Here is a 21519-nt window from a genome sequence, read left to right on the forward strand (position 1 = left end):
GAGGAATTTGGAGGGTGTCTGGTCCCCTCAAAGGCAGGCCAGAGCTGTCACCCCACTGAGCACACAACTCTTCTGGCTGTGTTACCCAGGCACATCTATCTCATGGGGTGTCTCCAAGGGAGTCAGAATGTCAGCTCCACACACATGTACAACAGCCCCTCTTTACTGAGGGGCTGGGAAATCTGTGGAGAGCACATCTTCTGCTCCAAACTTGAAAACACCAGCAAAACTCATGTGGAAGCATGCAGGGCTTAGAGAGAGCCCCACCTTCCTTATCAGCAGTGCTGCATGCTGCCAGCTTTTAAGGGCTATCTGCTTTGAAAGGCAATTTTTCAGCCTCTAACTGCATTTGTACTTAGAACAGAATCACTGCTGCTTTAATGACTCTCATTACATTTTTAATTATAAAAAGTTCAATTTAAAATTGCCCAGACATTTGCACAAACTGTTTTTAGCAATTCACTAAGCCCAGGCAGATAAGACTAACCACTAAGCCTGCCTGGCACATCTTAACAGTAAAAAAAAAAAGCAAGACAAATAATGCTCCAAATTGGATATTCAAAATGGTCCTTGCCACATAGCTGCTAAAATTATGAAACAAGGGGTTTAAAGAGTTGCAAGCAGAGGAGAGATAGTAGTATTGAAGTAATATGGCAGCTATACAGTCTGGGCTTAGAAAATAACTACAGTTCTATTTCTGACATAGCAGCTGGCTCTAATAGCTACCTAATTCAGTTAACCCATCTTGTGCATAAGCTTTTCTGGCTACATACAGAATAAAAATAACTGTGAATGAGCAGCAGTTGATAAATGCCATTTATCAGCTTGCAGACCTCTATTTCTTTTGTGTATATAATGTACTTCAAAAGCAGAGCACCCAAATTTGATGCTGAGGATCTGAGTTGGCCTTAAAACTGAAACTCACTCAATTTGCTGTACTTGCCAACAACACAATTTCAGTCTCAGACTCACCCTGAGGAAAACATAACCTCCTGTTATTTGAACATATGAAAGCCTGTAGTTCAAATACAGACAAGGCATCAATAAATAAATTGAAAAGCCTTTGAACACTCCCCCACCTTTCTGTAGAGTTAAGCCACCCTTGAAGAGAAGCTGTTGGACTGAAGAGGAGAAGAAAAACTCAACTGAAAGTTGTCATTGCTCACATGCTCATGCAAAGCCACTCACTGCTCCAAGACCCAGCAGAGTATGAAGTTTGTCCTTACACCCTTGTGGTCATAAACAAAAACACCCCTGATCTGCACAGCACCACTACCCACACAGAAACATCCACAGCCTCGTTAGAGAGATTACCCTGGTGTTTGTCAACACAGCGGGCTTCAAAATAGGGTGAGGCTGGCTGTGTAGTGTGGTATTTACACCACCATCATGGAGCAGGGACCACAGCCCAGCCCTGCACTGCCAGGGAAGCGAGGAGACAGTTACAGCAGCATTGTTTAAACACAATCTTAACTTAGTGTATTAATTAATTCAGCAGTTTAAGCCATTTCATGGAAATGTATGAAATTCCCCTGTATGAAGGAAAGGAAGAAGGCCAATAGGTACTAATTGCACTGTACCAGTAAGTATTTTGAAAACCAAGACTCCTTGGCTGAGAAACTTACCGGGGAAAACATTCAGTTCCTGTGCAAAATAATGTCACTGTTGAACAGGGTCACCAGCTCACCGAGGAGCCTGCTAGCCAGGCTGCCCACTGCTCTGGCCTTTTGTAAGGAGCAAATTCCAGTAATACTCAAAGTGAGCTGTACCCTGACTGAGAAGACAGGATCTAGAAATGCAGGTAATAAAAAAAGATACTGAATATCCCTTCTAAGTATTCTGGGGCAGGTGATCTTTAAAAAGACATGAAGACTTCAATACAGCAGAAGGAAGAGCTGGGTAAAATTTTCAGTGGACTCCAGAAGTTCCATGGACATGGATGTGATACATGTGTCATGCAGTGTCTTTAAAAAAACAAATGAACAGAATGAAAATTAATAGGAAAAAAATGATCAAAACAATTAGGTTATTGTTTAGCCTAGAGAAGAGAAATTTCTAGGGAGACCTCACATCTGCATATGCTGAGGCTTCACATCAGTTGGTACCCAGAGCCTCACTTTACCTGGGGACAGTCCTCAGCAGCTATCACAGCCCCTTGAAACTGTTATAAGCGTGTCACAAAGTACAGAAAAATGTACACAGGCACTTGTGTCCACAAAGGATGGGCACACAGGTGACTCTGGAATAATAACATTAACATGAACATTCATTTTCCTACTGATGAACTCATTACCTTTTTTACCCAGCCTATTCTAATACATTACTTAACAGAGCAGCTCATGAGAACACAGAATATCCCAAAAGAGAACTTCAGGAGAAGCTTAATTAAATAACCGATTATTCTTTATGTTTAAAAAATAAATACATGCACGTACACTTCCATGTGACAAGCTCCCTGAGGAGAAATTTGTAAAATAAGCATAAAGTGTTTATTTAACTCAGAGAAGCAATTAAACCATTAAGAAGAGCTCAAAGTAGGCATTATGCTGATTATCCCTTAATTACGTGCATTCACAGCAGTGACAGACAAACTGCAACAATAACAACTATGTTACCATACTCATTTTTTCCTGACCTGGGCACATTCTACAAATCCATCAGCGATGTATATTCAAGCTGATTTCAGAGTCATGGTCCACATTGTTACCAGCACGGAGACACCTACGATTGCTGCTCCTAACACCAAGCTAAACATACCTAAGTTTATTCCAATTCAAACAGACGAAGCTATTGATTTGTGTGCTTCTCGTGATACAGCACACAATGCTGATGAGAGCCTAATTGCAATTCTCATCTGTGTTTACTCTGCCCTAATTGCAGCCTCTCACTGCTGCACTGTCCCCTCCTACACAGGGCTCAGCACCGCCAGGGTGGCACAGGATGGAGGCACAGCTTGGCCTGTGCTGGCAGGGCAGGACTGGCAGAAAACCCAGCCCAAGGAGCGCCTTGGGTGAAATCCCAGCTGGAGGAACCCCGGTGAGGATCCCAAACCCTCGCTCACAGGCAGGGATGCAGCTGCAGGCAGCACAGACGACAGCCTGCAAAACGACACCGTGGCCGCAGCTGAGCCACCCAAAGACACTTTTTGGAGCTTTTTCCAGCCGGCAGCAGCACCCCACGACAGGGTAAACAAAGTCATTTTAGAGCTCCCCTGGCAGAAGGAGCCGCCGACGGGAACGCGCTCCGCTCCAGCCCTGGCAGGGCAAAGCCGCTGCCAAGGCATCGAGTCGCCAAGAAAATTACAATATGATAGTCTTAATTACACTAATTGCGTTTCCTGGTATTGAGGCAGGATTAATATAGTGTTTTTTATGCTAGATTTCATAAACACAATTGGTTTCAGCTTAACTCTTCGTAATTGTATTTCACAGTTCTTGCAAACAATTAGCCACCAATTATGTTCATTTCATTTTGCAGATGACTGATAAACATTCCAAATATCAGAACTTTCCCCCAAGGGAGGCAAATTACTTCTAACTTAAGTAACCTTAATGAAGCCTCAGTGAAAATCCTGTGGGTAGATCACCCAATGGCACTTGTTTGCCATTTCCATGCTTGCACCAAGGATTAGGAAGACTTCCACTCAGAGGAGAGCCATGGCTGTAATGGCTTTGGAGAGCTGAGTAACCATCTTAAGGTGATAAAATAACCATATATAAATACAAATATATATATATATTTCTGAATACATATGTATAATTTTACAGCTGTACATAGATACCTCATGTAAAAGTAGATGAACGTATATACACAGATACACACTCGTACACAAACACTTGGTTTAGAAATCAAACATTTGAGCTAGTGTAAGTCTCAAGGCTACAGGTGCTGGGAATTGGACTGGAGGGGCCTAATTAATGCCCCACTCCCACCCTGCTCACCGAAGTCCCACCAAACCCAAGTGCTCACACAATTGAGAATGGCAGGCATTGTGTTTCAGTCCCCTCTCCAGGCACAGCTCCAACATTCAGAACAATCCAGCCAGAAATGTTCAAAAACGTTATGGTGAGATAATATCGTCTGCTGAGACAAAAATAGTCTTTTATCACGTTACGCCGAGGTCATCTGGAGCGACCTCGCCGAGATGGCATTTGAAGAGCCTCACCCTCGGCAGCAGCAGGCAGGGTAACCAAAACTCCACGAGTTTCTAGGAATTTTAGGCTGGATTTTTATAAACAACACAGCGCAGCCTCGCTTAATGTGTACACCACTTAAAAGATGAAGCTTGGATAAATAGTATATAGACAATTATAGACCAAATGGTCACTTGTGTAACTCTGCTTGAAAGCTGTATGGTCAAAAAGAAAGAAAAGAAAAAAAACAAAAAAAAAAAAAAGAAATCAAGTATTTTGAGAAAAAAATAAAATAAAATTGCAAGCTCTTGTTTAGCCAGTGCTGGCAATACCAAAGCCTTCCCATAACAATTAGAACATGCTTTGCTGGCAAAGCCTTACACAAGGCTTTCTGCACAGGTTCTTTCTTCCATACCTGCAGGGTCACGAGCCTTTCACTTGCCAGGAGAAGCAAAAATAAACCTTGCTGGTGAGTAACTTGCAATCCTTCCCATACACACTGAGTTAACGTGGCTCTGTGCTGCCAAATATTTTTTAAGATTTCCTATATGGGGTATACTGACAGAGAATTAACAGCTACCCAGAGAAGAAGGTACTGATTGTGACAACCCATCTACACTCAAATGTTCCCCTATCTCATTCCCAGCAGAAATAAGAGGAATAAACTTAAAAAACACCAGAGCAAGAAAAAAATAAATCCTAAAGCACACCATTAAAACTGTAGTTAATAATATAATCAAGAAGGCAAAAAGCCATAAACAGTAATCAAACCCAGCTTATAAACAAAGCATATGCAGAACCCTGCAGCTTTACATTATAACACATGGGGTGCATTAATAAAAACTAAATTGCACAAATTATGACAGAACTTAGTCTTTTGTTAAACATTGAAAAAAAAAGCCCCAACAAAATTCCCACTCATCTCCAGGAGTAGCTTGATTTTTAAGTAGTATTTGAAGCTCCCTGACCCATAAAAAAAAGGGGAAAAATCAAAATTAAGTCTTGTGGTGTTTAAATGAGTAAATCACCGTGTAGGTTTATTTGTTTCTAGGATATTTGTCCTAAATGATTCAGAATATTAAGTCAGATTCTAGATTTACTGTTAAACAACAAATACTGATACAGCTGGATGGCAGCCTATACACTTTGAGGTTGCCCACAGTTATGTAATTTCCCACTGGTTCATGTGGTTGAGTGGGCTTTTTCCTTTCTTTTGTGTTTTGAATCCAGTGATGTTTTCTTTACAAAGCTGACTCAGCAGTTTATTTCTGTTAATATCATTTATTCTTTAAACCTCTATTAATGAAAATATTCACAACACACAAAATGAGTTGTTGATGTCACAGAATCCAGCCTATGGCCATGACCATAAGAAAACACTGGTGCAGAAAGAAAAAACAAGACTCTTAAAGACATGATCACACAGATTGTATCTAAATATAGAAGGGGTTAGACTGTCACAGTGAGAGCTACCCAGTCCCAGAAACCTGATAACAGCAGAATCAACAGCTGATTCAATACAGCTTTCAACAACCACCACGTCATTTTTTTTTTATGGTGGGAATAAGTACAATTTAAAATTTAGCAAAACCAACAATCCAGTTTACATTCTTTACCATTTAAAGCCAATTCATTATTATCACTTATCCAAGTCGAGATTTGTTTCAAAATTAAAAATGAGAGGCATAATAATAAAAGCCCTGCAAAAATTCAAAGTTACAATATGCTTCATCCCCATCCCTAATCCACATCTCCTACATGAACAACAAACATGAACCAGAATCAAAGACATTAAAGAATAAAAAGCATGGGAAACTAAATATTTGGCTGTGATGGGGAGTAAAGGAATTTAATAAGGATAATGGAATAATTTTATGATTCTTCTGGCCAACAAATATAATTATTTCAGATTAAGAAAGTTGACTACAACTGCCTTACTACTTCAGAACTGTAGCTGCACTAATACACTGCAAAAAGTCTAAAAGCACTGACTAATGGGTTTGCAATGTCTGTAGCCTGAGTAAAGAATGTGAATCTTGGACTTGAAAATCCTGCCACCATTGACTGGAATGCACTGGGTCCACACAAGGAGGATTAGCAGCATTTGAGCAGGGCTGACACAATTCCAGCATTCCTGCAGATACCCACACACTCACAGAGCTTCCCTGTGTTTTGGGAAGAGATCCAGAGATATCGGGAAAGTTAAAAATTGATAGTCTGCTGGTACAAGACAGCTTCCCCAGGGCCCCTGGATGTACCACAATTCCTGATTCTGTCAGACATATATATATGCATATATATACACACACATATACTCACACAAGTAAAATAAGGACAGACACAAACCCCAAAATACAAGTCCTGCATATTTACAAACCCAAAATAAAAGTCTGAAATTATAGCCCAGACCGTATGTTCTAACATTTGTCTTTAAAGTCTGCTGTCCTAATTCTAGAGATCAACGCATTTCCCAGCAGCAGATTCTTAGGCATTCCAAAAAAACATACAAAAAAAATCTCCATTTTCGCAAAGGACAAGCTTCAAGAACTGCTTCTCTGCTCATTTGGGTGCTGCTCTGCTGGGAAGCAGGACAATTTGGTTTTGCATATGTACAAACCAGAATGGTTCCAGTCAATTTATTTCTCAGCCTGCTGATGGCTCAGCCCCTGCCCTTCTCCTCCACAGGAGCTCCTGTGCCCTGAGGCCACGTCAGCAGGACACAGCACTGGCTGCCAGGTCCCATCCCAGCCTGGCCAGGGCAGCACCTTCCCCAGGGACCAGGCTGCAGGGTCAGGAGAGGCTCTGGACATCCCCAGCAAGGGTCTCAAGAAGTCCTTGATTTCTGTATTTCATAGAATTTCCAAAATATTTCCAGCCTTAGCTGTAGCACTCTCCCTTTCTCTCAGTGTATACTACAAAACAGTCACAATTTAGGATTTGGAAAGATTAAGCCAAATAAAATTTAATTACATGCCAAGATTCTTTTTCCTTTTGTCTTGTGTCAGGGGAGCCATAACAAATAACAGCTACCAACTGTAAAGGACCAGATATTCCACCCAGCAAAGCTACAAGTGCAGGTGCATCTGGTTCAAGATTTAATCACACACATGCAAAATAAATTTCCACAATTATTCTTAGCATTATCGGATTTAAAATGGAGAAGCTAAGATTATTCACACAGTAAACAAAGCATCCCATTGTTTACTCTTGGCTTCTTACATGGCTTCCTATACTTGATTGTGGTGTGCTAAAAAAATAAAACCATGAGATGAACAGGGAATGGTGGTATGATCTCACTGACAATAACATGGGAAAAACCTACTCCAGGTTAGCAGCTCTTTGCTCATTCTTAGATTTCAACATAAGGTTCACAAAGATATGAAAGCCTGAAAGTTGTTCCTTGCACAGGAAAGATACATCACTAGGACCACAGTTTTCTAAGGTGACCAATCACTGAAAGGGCAGAGAGACTATCTCTGACATACAGAGAGGCACCAAAAACATCAAAAACAACACAGAGGATGAAAGGGTCCTCTGCAAATCCTGGTATTTTCTAGCTAGGCGGCAATATGAAAATAAAATAACAGTGTCTGTTATGATTATATGATTAACAACAGGTGGTTCATAGCTATGGAGTGCACCACAGATAACATTCCAACAGGAAAGCACAGCTGATCCCAGGCCTGTGCTACAGAGCTGAGTTTGCTGAAACACTGAAGTGACCAAACCCAGAAGATGCTGACAGTGCCTCTAAAGGATGATACTGACATATATATATATATATATAAAACATTTTGGTCAGTACAACAAAAGCTGGTTAGATACTGACATGGGATTTTTCCCAGTTATTCTCAACCACAGCTTTGCTCTGGAGGATGCTTATGCAGGTATTTCCTCATTTGTCCATTAATAGAAAGAACTTTAATAAACCAAAAATTTATTTGTGCTACAGGAGACCAATGGGTATTGAAGGCCTGGCTTTTCCACCAAACACTAAATCTAGACACAAGTTCCAGAAGTCAAAGTAAGGCAACCTAAATGAGGAGTAAGAGTTATGCTTTAAAACTTAATAGGGTGAAAAGGGCCCTTGCTGGTAAACAGAAAGAAACTGAGCCAAAACTTAATAAACAGAGCATAAACAAAAGCTATTTAATACCAAGAGCTATGCTGTAAAACACCACCACACAGACTGTTCTGCTGCAAGCCCTAATGACCAAAACAGTCTGAACTGGAACTGCATTTCCTACAGAGAGTTTTCCATGCTGTGTAACCAGCCTGCCCACCAGCACGTAGGTGGAAAGAGCTGAAACACTCTGCAGAAACAAGGGAGAAACAGAATCAGAGCTCACCCTGCATTTCACCCCTCCCTTCCCTGACACAGCCAAGCACGTCCATCCTGTGCTGCTGCTGTGCACCCTGGCAGATGTGCCAACAGAGCCTTTCCCCAGGAGCATCCCTGACCACATGCAGATCCCAACTACCAGCAGAGACAGGTGAGAAAGGACAATGCTTCTCCCTGCTTTGACAAGTTTAATGTTCTGATCAATGCAGTGCTTTGCAGCATGCTTTCAATACGGTCACAAACTTATTTCTTTAAATGTAACCAAGGACCAGAGTCTGATAGTTCAGGTGATGCTCTGGACAGAAGCAGGTACTGAACCAAAGGCACTCCAACTCCAGTGGATCTCACCAGCACACAGGCAGTGCCATCCCTGGAGGGTCCAAAGAACTCTTCACCTGCAGATTTCAACAGTTGCTCTTTATTAAAGCGTATCTCCAGCCTTCAGCAAGCCTCCCCAAAGCCACATGATTTCAGGTGCTGTTGTTCTATCATCTCAGAGGGAGATGACAGAACAGGTTCACTGACGAACAACTCAGTATCTGCCTCTGCAAAGAGAATGGAGCAGGTGCTCCCAGCTCCTGATGCACCAGGTGAACTCAGCTCTGGAAACACAGCTACCTGAGCCTGGATCTTTCTGTTCTGTCTCCTTAGGCTTCTTTCCTCCCCAACATCTGATGCAACATCCAGAAGTGGGATCAGCAGGTCAAGGGAGGTGATTCTCCCCCTCTATTCTGCTCTCCTGAGACCTCACCTAGAGTACTGCATCCAACTCTGGGGTCCCCAACATGAAAAGAAGGTGGAACTGTTGGATAGACTCCAGAGGGGGTCAGGAAGATGACTGTAAGGCTGCTAAAGAGACAGGCTGAGTGGAGTTCTTCAGCCTGGAGAAGGCCCTGAGGAAACCTCAGAACCCCCTTCCAAAGCTTCAAGGGGCTCAAGAAGAGCTGGAAAAGGACTTGGGACAAGGTTATAGAGCAACAGAACAAGGCTTTAATCAAAAAGAAGGCAAGTTTACATTAGGCAAGAGGAAGAAATACTTTACTGTGAAAGTGTTAATGCACTAGAACAGGTTGTTCAGAGAAGCTGTGGCTGCTCCATCCCTACAAGTGTCCAAGGCCAGATTGGGCAGGGCTTGGAGGAACCTGGGATAGTGGAAGGCATCCCTGCCCCTGGCAGGGGTGTTGGAATGAGATCATCTTTAAGGCCCCTCCCAACCCAAACCATTCTGGGATTCCATGATCCATCTGTTCTCTCACATGTGCCCATCACCACTCTCATCCTGGTGCCTTTGTCCCCACCCAGTAACACTCCCCAGGTACCACTCATTTGCTCACACTGTGTCCTGTTTATTTTCAACTCTTTCCTTCCCTGCAAGAAACTGACTCACTTCCTCATTTCCAACCTCATACCACAGAGGGAAAAAAAAAATACACACTTTGGTTTGCTTGGACTGTACTAACAACCTTAATTCACTGGCACACACACTCTTCCTATACAAATATACAGCTGTTAAGCCTTTAATACTATCCATTCCTTTGCACTACCACACCAAACCCCACCCACCCACCAAATTAAGGGAATAATAATTCCAGGAAATCATTCATTTCAGAAACCACTGCTAGATTTTTTTGCAGACTTCTGGTCTTTTTCTTGAGTTACTCGCTTTAAGAGCCACAGAAAAGGCAGCACTGAAATTTAATTCTTGCATTCTTTATTTTACAAGATAAGAACAAGCAAAGACTAAGTTCAGCCTCAATGGCAAAACACTTGAAAACATCACTTGAAACAAGTATCTGTGTTAGTAAACTATGTTTTTATCCTGTTTTCATTTCAAAATGTAACCACCCAGAAGCAATCTAGGTCCTTGTCTGCAACACATATTTATGCTCCAACATAACTGCAACCCCTCCATGCCATTGCTCATCTGTACCTTGTCCTTGAATAAATCATAAAAGCCAGTTTAATGCAGAGCCTTGTTCACCCTATGCAAGGGTGAATTCCCTCTGTTCAAGGCCAGAATTAAAGCATAATTTCTATCCTTCAGCATATTTTTCTTTTCACACAAATTTTGTTCTTCACTATTCCAAACCTTGTGCTGTCATACAAGACAAAGACTGGAGGTGAGTTTCAAGAGAATATTGCCAGCAGCAGTATTTCCACGGGTTAGGCAGAGTTTATAAGGAATTCCAATTTTTATTGCATCAGCTGCTTTTCTCCTACCTGTTCTACCTTGTTACAGGCTTTTTGGAGGTTTACATGCATACAGAAAATTCCGTTTGGTTTGTGGCAGAAAATGAAATCCAGTTTGAGGACCATTTCCATGGATGGCAATAAAAAGGACGTTTAGCAAAAATTGGGCAATCAGTGGATATCAACGGTCATCAATGGACAGAAGCTTTATGCAGCCTGCATATTCTGTACATACATATTTTCAACATGTGGGTGACAAGCAAGTGGCATCAGAATAATCATTCTGTCCATGTTATTCCTACCACAGCAGGTGTGACAGCTTGGCATTATTGCCTTCCAGGAGGGAAAAGCTCTGAACAGATTCTCAAGTACAGCTTCACTGCCCCAAACTATGCACAAACAGTGAATTTTTGAAGTGTGAATGACAAAACTCTTGGGCAGCAACAAAAGTTCTTACCAAAGATCTTAAGATACTGGCTAAAAAAACCTCATCTTTAATCAGCCACTAGGAAAATGTGAGTTTCCTGAATATGTCAGCTTCAAATGAGATCCATTTATTCTGAAATTTAGAAAGCAGAATATTTATTTTTTTTTTTTTAATTCAGGAGGAATACATTTTAATTTTTATTTTTTTTTTAAATCAGGAGTCTGTTTCAATTCCATTCTGTAGTTACCAGATTGAGGCTCTCACCCTGTTCCATATTTCATTTATTGTGGTTACCACAGAGTACTAGCTAGAAGCAATCTTTCATACAAAGGAAATACAAAGGTCCACAGTTAATAGGTGAGTAGAGAAATGGCTGAGGATATGCCCTGCCCTTGTCCTTTTCTTGCAGAGCTAGCAACAGTCAAGTCCTGAGTTTTTGACAAATAAAATGGGAATATATGAAAAGGAAATGAAACATTTCAAGTATTGACACATTTATGAAGTATTTAAATATCTGTCAAACTTTTATATAAAAGAGCAGCTTTTAAAATATTGATGACAGAGCACATACACATGTTCCATCTTCCAAAGACCCTGAATGAAGATCCTAAACCAGCCTCCCCTGAACCACCCAGAGGGGCAGGTTTGCAGTCAGAGCCCCAGGCTCATTCTGGGTCTTTGGCAGCACTGGGCGAGCAGGAAATCCCAAAGGCAGCACACCAATAATTTGTCATTAACACCCACATGGGTTAAAAGGAACAAAGACTAGCCATGTAATCACACATGAATAAAGGATGTGCTTTATGTTTCCACTTCATACCACAGGCCAGGTGGCCAGCCCCAACATTCAGCAAGCCCTGGGGTGTTGAACAGCCCAGTTGGGCAGCACCACGTGCCTCCCATCCACACAGGCAGCCTCAGGTCACGGGCTCCTACCTGATTCAGCTTCTAGCAACTATTAAAAAATTCATCTCAATTAATCCCCAACGTCCCTTTTCTTTATTCCTTTATTTGGCTGTTGTTATAAAGGCTACAAAGTCACATAGCACAGCATCTCTGCTATTGCATGGGATGGAGAAGGCAAATCCTGAGGAAGTCAGACAGCTCCTGCTGAGAGCACCTGGAACTGTTCAGATGCTTCCCTGAACAATTCACCATGTGGACTGTGCACTCAAGGGCTGGATTTCTCTGGAAAACCAGGATTGTTGTGGGGTTTTTTTATTTGTTTTCTCTTCAAATCTGTCTTCTCAGGGAAACCATAGACCCTCTCCATGCCTACTGACCAGCTGAACTTCTCCCAGCCACCATATTGTTTCCAAGAGCTGCCTAATCCAGGCCCACACTATGATCTACAGGGATTATAAATCATTGTCTTAAACAAATCACCTTCAACTATATGCAAAAAAAACCCCACGAATGAAGAGGGCACTTGCTGCAACATCTTGCATCCTCAGTTACAAATACATATTTATTCCTGTTTTTTTTATTATTTAGGGGTTATTATTTTTTAAAGTTTTCACTGATTATCTTACTGCTGTAACCCCCAGGAACTGGGAAAAAATTTTGTATTTGAGATTTCTCACCACTACAAAACATCAGAAACATTCAAATGTGCATCTGTTCTTTCTGGCTTAAAACAGTGATTACTCAATTAGTGGCTAATTACACTTCAGGGTGTTTAAAACAGAGGATATTCCACAGAGGTTTTACTCAAGAAAGTGTCTTTCTTCCAACCTTGATAAGACAAATGAAGATTCACTAAGTCATCTTCTCAGTTGTTTTTGCCTCAGTCCTCTAAAGCACATCATCACCAGCCACACCACAGCTGTGGAGCCAAACAGGGTTCTGGACACAAAGTGGGGCTCACAGGATTTCCAGAACTGGCTCCAGGAGCACAACCTGAAGATTTCATGCTGTTTATGAAAAGTCATAAGCAGAAAAGTAAAAAAAAAATTTAAATTATTCTACATAAGCAAAGTTAGCTGTCCCTGCAGAACAGTCACATGCCAAAGGGAAGAGCTTTCGTATATCCTGAAGAATTTAGTGTTGCCAAGCATGACATCTCAAGTTTTTATTAACACCATTCACTCCCTGAACTCAGGAGAATCACCCAATTTGTAATAAAGCAGTCCTTCACACTCTGAATATTCAGCAGCACATCTTATGTCATAACCCCGAGTACGTGGCAGTACGGAAAAAGCAAGTATCATCTATTCCACAGGGAGCTACCAGCCAAGAGGCACTGCCCAAAAAGAGACTTTCATGCTGCCTTAACATAGAGCTAAAATTATTCCTTATCCTGCTAATCATAGTGCAATGTGGGAGCACTGGAAAATGCATTGTTATTGTCTGAGTGCTGCCCTATGTATAGGGAATACATTCACCTTTAAATATACCAAAAACTCTATCACAGGAGGGAAAAAAGACACTAAGTTTTGTGGAGCAAGGGGGTGTGTAATTTCCAAAAACACTGCACACAAAATAAGCCTGTCTTTTATAATAACCTCAGAGCACAAAACCAGAACTGCCACAAATCCAAATCTTAGTTTATTTGCAGGCTGATTACAACAGATCTACTGCAATAGATCACTTTTACATCCCACAACTGCATGCTAAAAGCAGCTTTACCAAAAGAAGAAAAAAAACCAAAAAACAGCAACACAGGTGCTTTCCTGTGTTTGAAGCAGAGTTCAGCAATAAAAATATTTTACAATAAAGTAGGATCAGAAGCTTTAGCTTGAAAAGAATATCAAGAACTTTCAGGCCAAACTGAAAGGGTGTATACAAATAAACATGAGCCTTGGCAGTCAATACTGCAGCTATAGCAAATAAAAGGAGACAATCTCATGCTAGAAATTCTAAATCAATTTTATGAAAGACTGCTGATGAGTACCAAACAAGTCCCATTGGCACAAACACGTTAAATTACTGGGAATACAGAACCATGAGGTTTCAAGTTGCATTCATTTAAATACACTGTCTGAACACCACTTTGAGCATGAATAAAATCATAAATAAATGGGGTCATAATTATATTTGTAATGGAAATCTTTCATGTACTAAGCCAGAATAAAGCATTCTTCTCAAATAAAAGGAATAGCCAGCTTTATTCCTCTGTTAATTGCCACATGGACCAATTTCTTACCACACAGCATATTGGCTATAAATCTCAACAAGCAGCTTTAAATTGCTGTTATTATTGCTCATCAAGACCAAATAACCCTGGATGGTGTTCAGGGAAGCTTCTGTAACGTCTATCTCAAACAACTATTAATTCACCATTTCCATGGGGATACAACTTCAAGCAAGAGCCACCCACCTTCCACTGTTTAAATGGAGGGGGTGTCTCAGAAAAGATGCAAAGAGGCTGCAAGATGGGACTGATAAATAAAAGAGAGAAATCCTCCTGGACTTCCAAGAAATGCATGACTCATTCTGAGATACTGAACTCCTAGAATACAGAGAGCTGCCACGTCTGCAAGTTCTCCTCCCCAGTGCTTCAGTGCATTTTCAGAGCTGCACATCACGTTTTTGGAGACATGACAGAACAGGTATTCCATAAAGCAAAGCAGTGCTCATCCATGTGTTTGTGTATCCTCTTACCTTGGATGCACTGGAGGGTTCCATCCTCAGCCCTTATTGTAAAGGTTTCACCTGGATTAACTTGAACCAGAAAGACCTGCAGAAAGAAAAATAAACATTTATTTCGCTGCAATCTCCAAAAATTAAAATTTCTCTGAAAACAGTATCTGTGCTATCCCTTTCCTGGCAGAGGGGGGGAGGCAGGGAGGGAACAGACTGGCATTTTACACCTGTGGGTCCCAGACTCCAAGAGTGGGCAGAGATCTGAAACCCAACTACTATCTGCATTTTAAGAGCTGAAATGGAGATGTAACTGGATTGCACACAGGTGAGAATTATGGCTTTGAGTTCCACACCAAAATCTTGAGGGTGTATTTAACTTGGCCAAATGCTGGTAGCTAAGGACACAAATCTTCAGACCACTGGCACATGAGAAGAGAGAGTGCATAAACTCCAACATGCAGCACCAACCCATAATGGGATTTCAAGTTCACAGGAATAAAAGCTTTTTTGCTGTGGGGAGTTGATCTGTAATGTTTTAAAAAATATTTATTTCAGTCTTGACCATAACAGATCTCAGTTAAGCAAAACCTGTAGGCAGACATACAGTTCAACAGTTGTAGACAGAACCTAATAATAAACTATTTATTAACAAATATATTTTTTTAAAAAATAATAATAAAACTATCACCCCAGTCTCCCATTGCTGAATCCTGCAGATGATGGGATCACACAAGGACCAGGAAGCACCAAAATATGTCCCAGTTCACCGTATCTTGTATCATCTTTACTAATTTTCAGGTGTCTGAAACAATGGGTTTAAAACCTATGATTTAGAATCCTTTCTTAAATGGACAGTTTCACTGGGAACTAGAGACCATTTATCCCACCTTGCTGCTTGTGAAACTTTCAATAAAATACTTTAAACACACTTCTGCTACCTGCTTTGTCACAAGTTCAGTCAAGATATAAATTAAATTTTCAATTTGTACCAAGATTAATCTATATTTTTTTTTGGTGAAGGCTCTTTCTAAATTTAGGTCTGGTCTTTATATTCCAGGACATCTGCATGCAGAATTTAATCATTCAATCTGGAAAGAGAAAATCTGAATTCATGTTGTGTTTCTGAATTCCTTAAGCCAAATGCATAAGATAATTATTACCTAGATGACCTTTTGAATTACAGTAATCCTACAGAAACCCATTATTCCACCAACATTTTTAAAGCACAAGCTGGAAATCAGAAAATGACATATGAAAGCCATTATGTTGTCTGCAGCAATCATTTCTCAGGGAGCACTGATCAGGGTGGATCTGATCCAGCATACAGAGCACAATAAATGGTTCAGAAAAGATAAAAGGCACAAAGCCATTCCCTCCCTAATCTCCGAACAATCAACATTTAAGTGACAGCATTTAAGTGCTCTTTTGCTATGAATAGGCGTGAATTATCCACCACAGGACATGGGCATCAGGTCAAAAGAAGTGCAGAGTAATGCAGTGTCATCCAGTTTAATAAAAAAATCCAAAACAACCAACAAGAAACCAGAACACAAAGAGGCCAAAAACAATAGAAATATTTCATCAGCTCATTTCCATTACATGTCTTAACCAACAGCTCTAAAGCTGGTTATTTACTAACAAACTTGATTAACATAAATCAGAAGCCCTTGCACACCCCTTTACAACTTTGGAACTTGGTCCAGCTCCTCAAAAACTTAGAGTCTGTGACCCTAAGACTGATGCCCCATGCATGTAAAGCTCCATCCTCTCCCTGAAGCAGAACAGACAGATTCCTCTTGCTACACAAGGCACATGGCCTACCCCAGAGCTATCAGACCATTTAAAAATTCCTGTCCCAGGAGTCCATCACCAGCACAAGTGTCCACATTAGCACACCTGTAGATGTCCCTTCGAAATAATTCCTTGGGGTGCTGCATTAAAAAAAGGTGATATCCCCAATCACAGCTGTTGCTTTTGACGGTCAAAAAAATGAAGCAGCAGCATCCTTGCCTAAGCACACAGGGTTTTAAGACAAACAAATTTGTTTCCTGTAGAGCAGCAGCCAAACAGCCTTGTCCCCCCATCACGAGCCTGGGGCAGAGCCTGGGACTGATCTACAGCAGCTTCTACGAAAATGTTATAGATATGAAAATAACTCCTTGTTGACAGATGCTCACATCAGCCACCTCCGGAGGCAAAGAAAACATCTACAAGCTGTTGCTGGGGGAAGGCAGCAATATCAAGAGCAAACAGGAATAGCCAAGGTGTGACTGATGTGGGTCAACATGGAGCAAAGGCTGGGCACACAGAGAGGAAACGAAACCAAAGTGGCCCCAGACCCAGGAGCAGCAAACAGGCTCCTCAAGGCAAGATCCTTCCAGAAGCTGCAACCCAGCCCCTCCTTTCCCAAAAGCGAGGTACTGGGGTGTTCCACATAATCAACCCCACAAGCCAGTCCCCTCTGCAGTCACGCCATGCTGCACACAGCCCCTCAGAGCTCACAACTGCACTGCACTGACCAAAGAGATGGAGAGCTGAGGCCAAACCATTAATGCCAGCACATATTGTGTTAGACATGGGGCACCTTCCAGCCAACACCCTTGACTTGTCCCAGTTGCCTGAAACAAATAATGGCAAAGCACACTGCAACCTCTTTTGTTTACACACACTGAGTATATAAAACTAATTCCATGATTTATTTTTCCCCACGTCCTCATAAAGAACAAAACCATATTCTGCAGCCTGGAACTCAGCTTCCCTCTTTCCTTTCACACAAGGGATCCTCACAAGAACGCCGGATTTCTAAAGCTTTTAATTAAAAAATCTGAGGAAAGTAATAAAAAAAGTGTAAAGATAACATCTCTATTTTAATGAAAACAAACCCAGATGATACTTAATTGTGCTATGCCTCTTCCAATATTCATCATCCCAAGCAAGCACAATTAGGAGATGGCAACAGAGGAGAAGAGCTTGAAGGGTCACTTGGAGCCCTCACTGCTGGCTAGCAGCATCTCCAGGGTGCGGTCTCATGTCCGAGGTCATCCCAGCCCACTTTCAGTCCTTGGCCTCCCTCCCATCCAAAAAGCTGGAGCATGTGACAGCTGGGAGCAGGGCGTCAACAGCAGAACCCCAGAGGGTTTTTCTTCCCCCTAAAAAAGTACTCGGATCTTTAATTTAGCAGTTTAATCCACTTGGTGCTGAAGCCCAGACGTACCTGCTGCATCCTCAGAGAAATCCTGTTATCTCCATAATGCTCTTCTTGCATTTATTTTGCATATAAGAATGTCATTCTATTTTATTGGAAGTCATGTTTGTTGAGTGATGAATGTTACTAAGTTGCATAGCTACTATAAATATTTATAATCCCACAGAGGACATCCAGACTAAGTTTTCATGACAAGCCAAGCACGTGTCACTCGTGCCTCCCTTGCTCCCACTGTCCAACTCCCATGGCCAGGGGAAGCAGGGGAAGAGACTCAAGTGCCCACAAAGCTAATGCAGGCATAAGCCGTGGTTCAGAAATAAATAAATTGACTCTGGGAAGTTTTGGACTGGATATTAGGAAAAATTTCCTCCCTGTGTGGGTGTGGAGGCCCAGAGAAGCTGTGGCTGCCCCTGGATCCCTGGCAGTGTCCAAAGTAAGGCTGGACAGGGCTTGGAGCAGCCTGGGGTGGTAGAAGGTGTCCCTGCCACGGCAGGGGCTGGAACGAGATGGGCTTTAACACCCCTTCCAATCCAAACCACTCTACGGTATAAAACTATATATACTGTGGGAAAACACTCTCATACAAAGGCAGAAATGTCACCTGATATGGACCAAGGGCATACACTATTATCTCTTTTATACACTACTGGTTTACTTCTGCAAGAGTTTAAGCCCACAGAAGAGAATCCACACTCAAGTCAGGCCATCATCCCCCACCTGCTCTGAGGCCCCTCACAGCAGTGAGCAGGGTGACATTCACCTGCTCCATGTGGTGCAATTCAGTCCCAGCGCTCACTTAAACTATTTCCCCCTTATGAGAACATTTTCCTTGCTAAGGTCAAAGAGCTACTTGCAGGGTTTAGGCTTATTAAAAACTTGAATTAAACAATTTTCCAGTGTGGTGAATTTTCCCTTCCATGAGATACATCGTGCTTCATACAGCTGGGGAATACAACATCGTAGGCAACACTTGGGATCCAGCCACAGGTTCCTCACAAATGCTTTAAACCATTAAAATATATCGTATTCACAATTTCTACAGCACATAACTTACGGAATGCATTGCATCTTTTGGGAAAAGAAAACATACAACAAAACACAGAAAAACAAGACAATCACTTGTATGTATCCATCCTGTTATCTACTTCAAAAGACTGTGCCCCAGATCCCAATGAATTCCCAGCTGCATCCCACAGGAAAGACCAGGGAACTCACACCATTCTGTGCTCAATACTCTTCTCAAGAACACATGCCTCAATCACACAGAGCAATCAGGATAAACACTTTCAGCATCTCTTCAGTAAGAAAAATCAGGGAATATGCTGCATCTTAAACAATAAAGCTGACTTATTAAAATTATTACTTCAAAAATAGTGTCTGGGCTTAACCTTTTTATTTTTTGACTGGAGAAAAAATAGAGGTATTGATAGAGGCATGAAGCAATTCAGCTAGTTTACCATAAGTGCTCTTTAGAGCAAAACCCACAAGTTGCAGATTCTGAACCTCCTAATTTATCAAACCTTAAAATACACACACCAAAGAAGCAGTAAAAAAAAACCGAATTAATAAATTGAGAAACCATGAAGAAGTAACTAAATTTTGGCAGAAAGTTCATTCACTCAGTTCAGGTGCTGTGGCTCTGTAAAAAACCCAGCTAAAGTGCTTTCAGTTATTTGCAAGGTGCACAGACTTGTTATGCTACAGGAAAGTACCAAATCTTGTTCCTCATTCAGCCATACTCTTGTCTGCCTCATTTAAAGCCTGTGACCCTAAAAGACAAGAACAAACACACAGCACTATGTGCAGTGCCTAACCTTAAGCCAAGTGGTGAAACCACAGGGTTGGTAAACACAGCTTTACAAAGAGCAGGCAAGCAGAAAACCTGCTGCACCTCTGCAGGTGCAATGAGTGAACCAAGCTGAAATAAAACTTCCCCAACTAATTAGCCCAACATTCTGTACAGATGTGCTGTAGCACAGCTTGCTGCCCCTCCACTTTATACTCCAAGCTTTTTAGAGCTTGCTGTGGAGTACGTACAGGAAACCATTGAAATTCTTGGACCAAAAGGTTAATTATTGCTCCCTGAATCCCCTAAGGAGTTACAAGTGGATTAGAAGCAGAAACAGCTCTGGAAGCAACATGAAAGCATTAAACATAGTCAGCAGTAGTGGAAATAAAGTGTGGGAAACTAAAAAAAAAAAAAACAAAAACAAATGCTAGAAATGCCATTTTGGATAGTCTAAGGGAGAGGGATTACTGTCAAGCAAGCAGAGACATTCCTTGCCCTGCCTTGTGCAGCTCTGCAGCCCTTACTCTCAGGAAGATAAAGCAAGTGGAAGTTCCCATGCAATTGCCTTACACTGCAGGCCTGTTCACTGGCAGATTTGCCTTTTGCATCACTCTCCAGCTGGCTGCTGGCAAGGCCAAGGTGTTTCACGAGCTCCAGCCTGCTTTATTCTACGTGTATAAGAACAGGTCCTTTGAGGAAAAGCTTTTCCCTGGAGCTCAGCATTTCCAGGCACAGCTCCTAATGCAGCTCTGTGGTGCTGGCACAGCTGAGGCTTCACAAATCCAGTAACACATGAGGGTGAGCAAAGCCAGCGTGCCCAGAGCAGCCCATCAGAAGCTCCACTCTGTCAGCCCCAAAGCACAAGGCACTGACCTGCCTGCTGGCCACACTGCAGCCTGGAAAGCTCCACACTCCTTGTCTTCCACCAGCTCTGCTATGATGCTTTCTCACCATCAGCCTCTAATGGAGACTGTAATTACACCCTGTAAATGTGTGTCCTCCTAAGGCTAGAGCCTATTTATGGAGTCATATAAACCATCTTTCTTAAGAAAGTCATTCCTATGTGAATCTATCCTGAAGGTTCTTCCCACCTTACAAGTAACTAAAATAAACTTCTTTCAACAAACACTTAACACTTGTTTCCATGTTAAGAGCAATTAACATTTTCTCTTAACAAAATTAACATTTGCAAAGATCAAACAAATCATTTATTCCAATTTCATTCCATTTTTAGACCTGTACTTTTAAAAAACAAAGACACCACTGAAAGGCTCAGGATGAAAATTATAAAGCACGGAGGTAGTTAAGCTTTGCAATAGATGAGGGCACATCCAGACTAGAGGCCGAAAAAGTCCAATGGAAAAACTATCCCATGGAAAAGTATTTCAGCTACAGGTACTTCAAGAGATAAGGACATGAGATCTAAAAGCATCATTCAGCAAACACACAGAAGAGGGACCCGGCCCAGAACTGTTCTACTGAGTTGTGCTTGCATAACACAGCAAAAGCAAGAAGCAATGGGCTTCCAGTGCACCTGCAATTCTTCTTAATGCAAAACATTAGCTGAGAAACTACTTTAAAGGCAACAGAGACATCTGCCAAGCCAGGCTGCTGAATCATCAAAGATGGGGAAATTGAAAGATTTGGCTTAAAGCACCATCTCAAAGGAGGGCTCAGAACAATTCACTTATTCTTTCTGTAATACAGAAGGACCCACTGACAGGACAGTCTGACCTGGTAAGTGGTTTCCAGCTAGGAGGAAAGTGTATACTTAAAGAACAATTATCCCTTCCAGCGTGAACAGGACTGTTCCTTCATCTAAGCATACAAACATTGGGCTTGGTAAAT

General features: G+C 41.6%; 1 protein-coding gene across 1 annotated transcript in view; it reads right to left on the minus strand.

Moving 5' to 3' along the window:
- FNDC3B (fibronectin type III domain containing 3B) overlaps positions 1–21519 on the minus strand; it is a 183690-nt gene that overhangs the window by 123996 nt on the left and 38175 nt on the right. The window contains exon 3 of the mRNA XM_005525084.3: positions 14696–14771. Within this exon, the coding sequence (XP_005525141.1) occupies positions 14696–14771 (76 nt within the window). The remainder of the gene's footprint in view (positions 1–14695; positions 14772–21519) is intronic.

Source organism: Pseudopodoces humilis, chromosome 11 (genome assembly GCF_049639895.1).
Source record: "Pseudopodoces humilis isolate 2021_Gansu_Grassland_sample_001 chromosome 11, ASM4963989v1, whole genome shotgun sequence".
Classification (NCBI taxonomy): Eukaryota; Metazoa; Chordata; class Aves; order Passeriformes; family Paridae; genus Pseudopodoces; species Pseudopodoces humilis.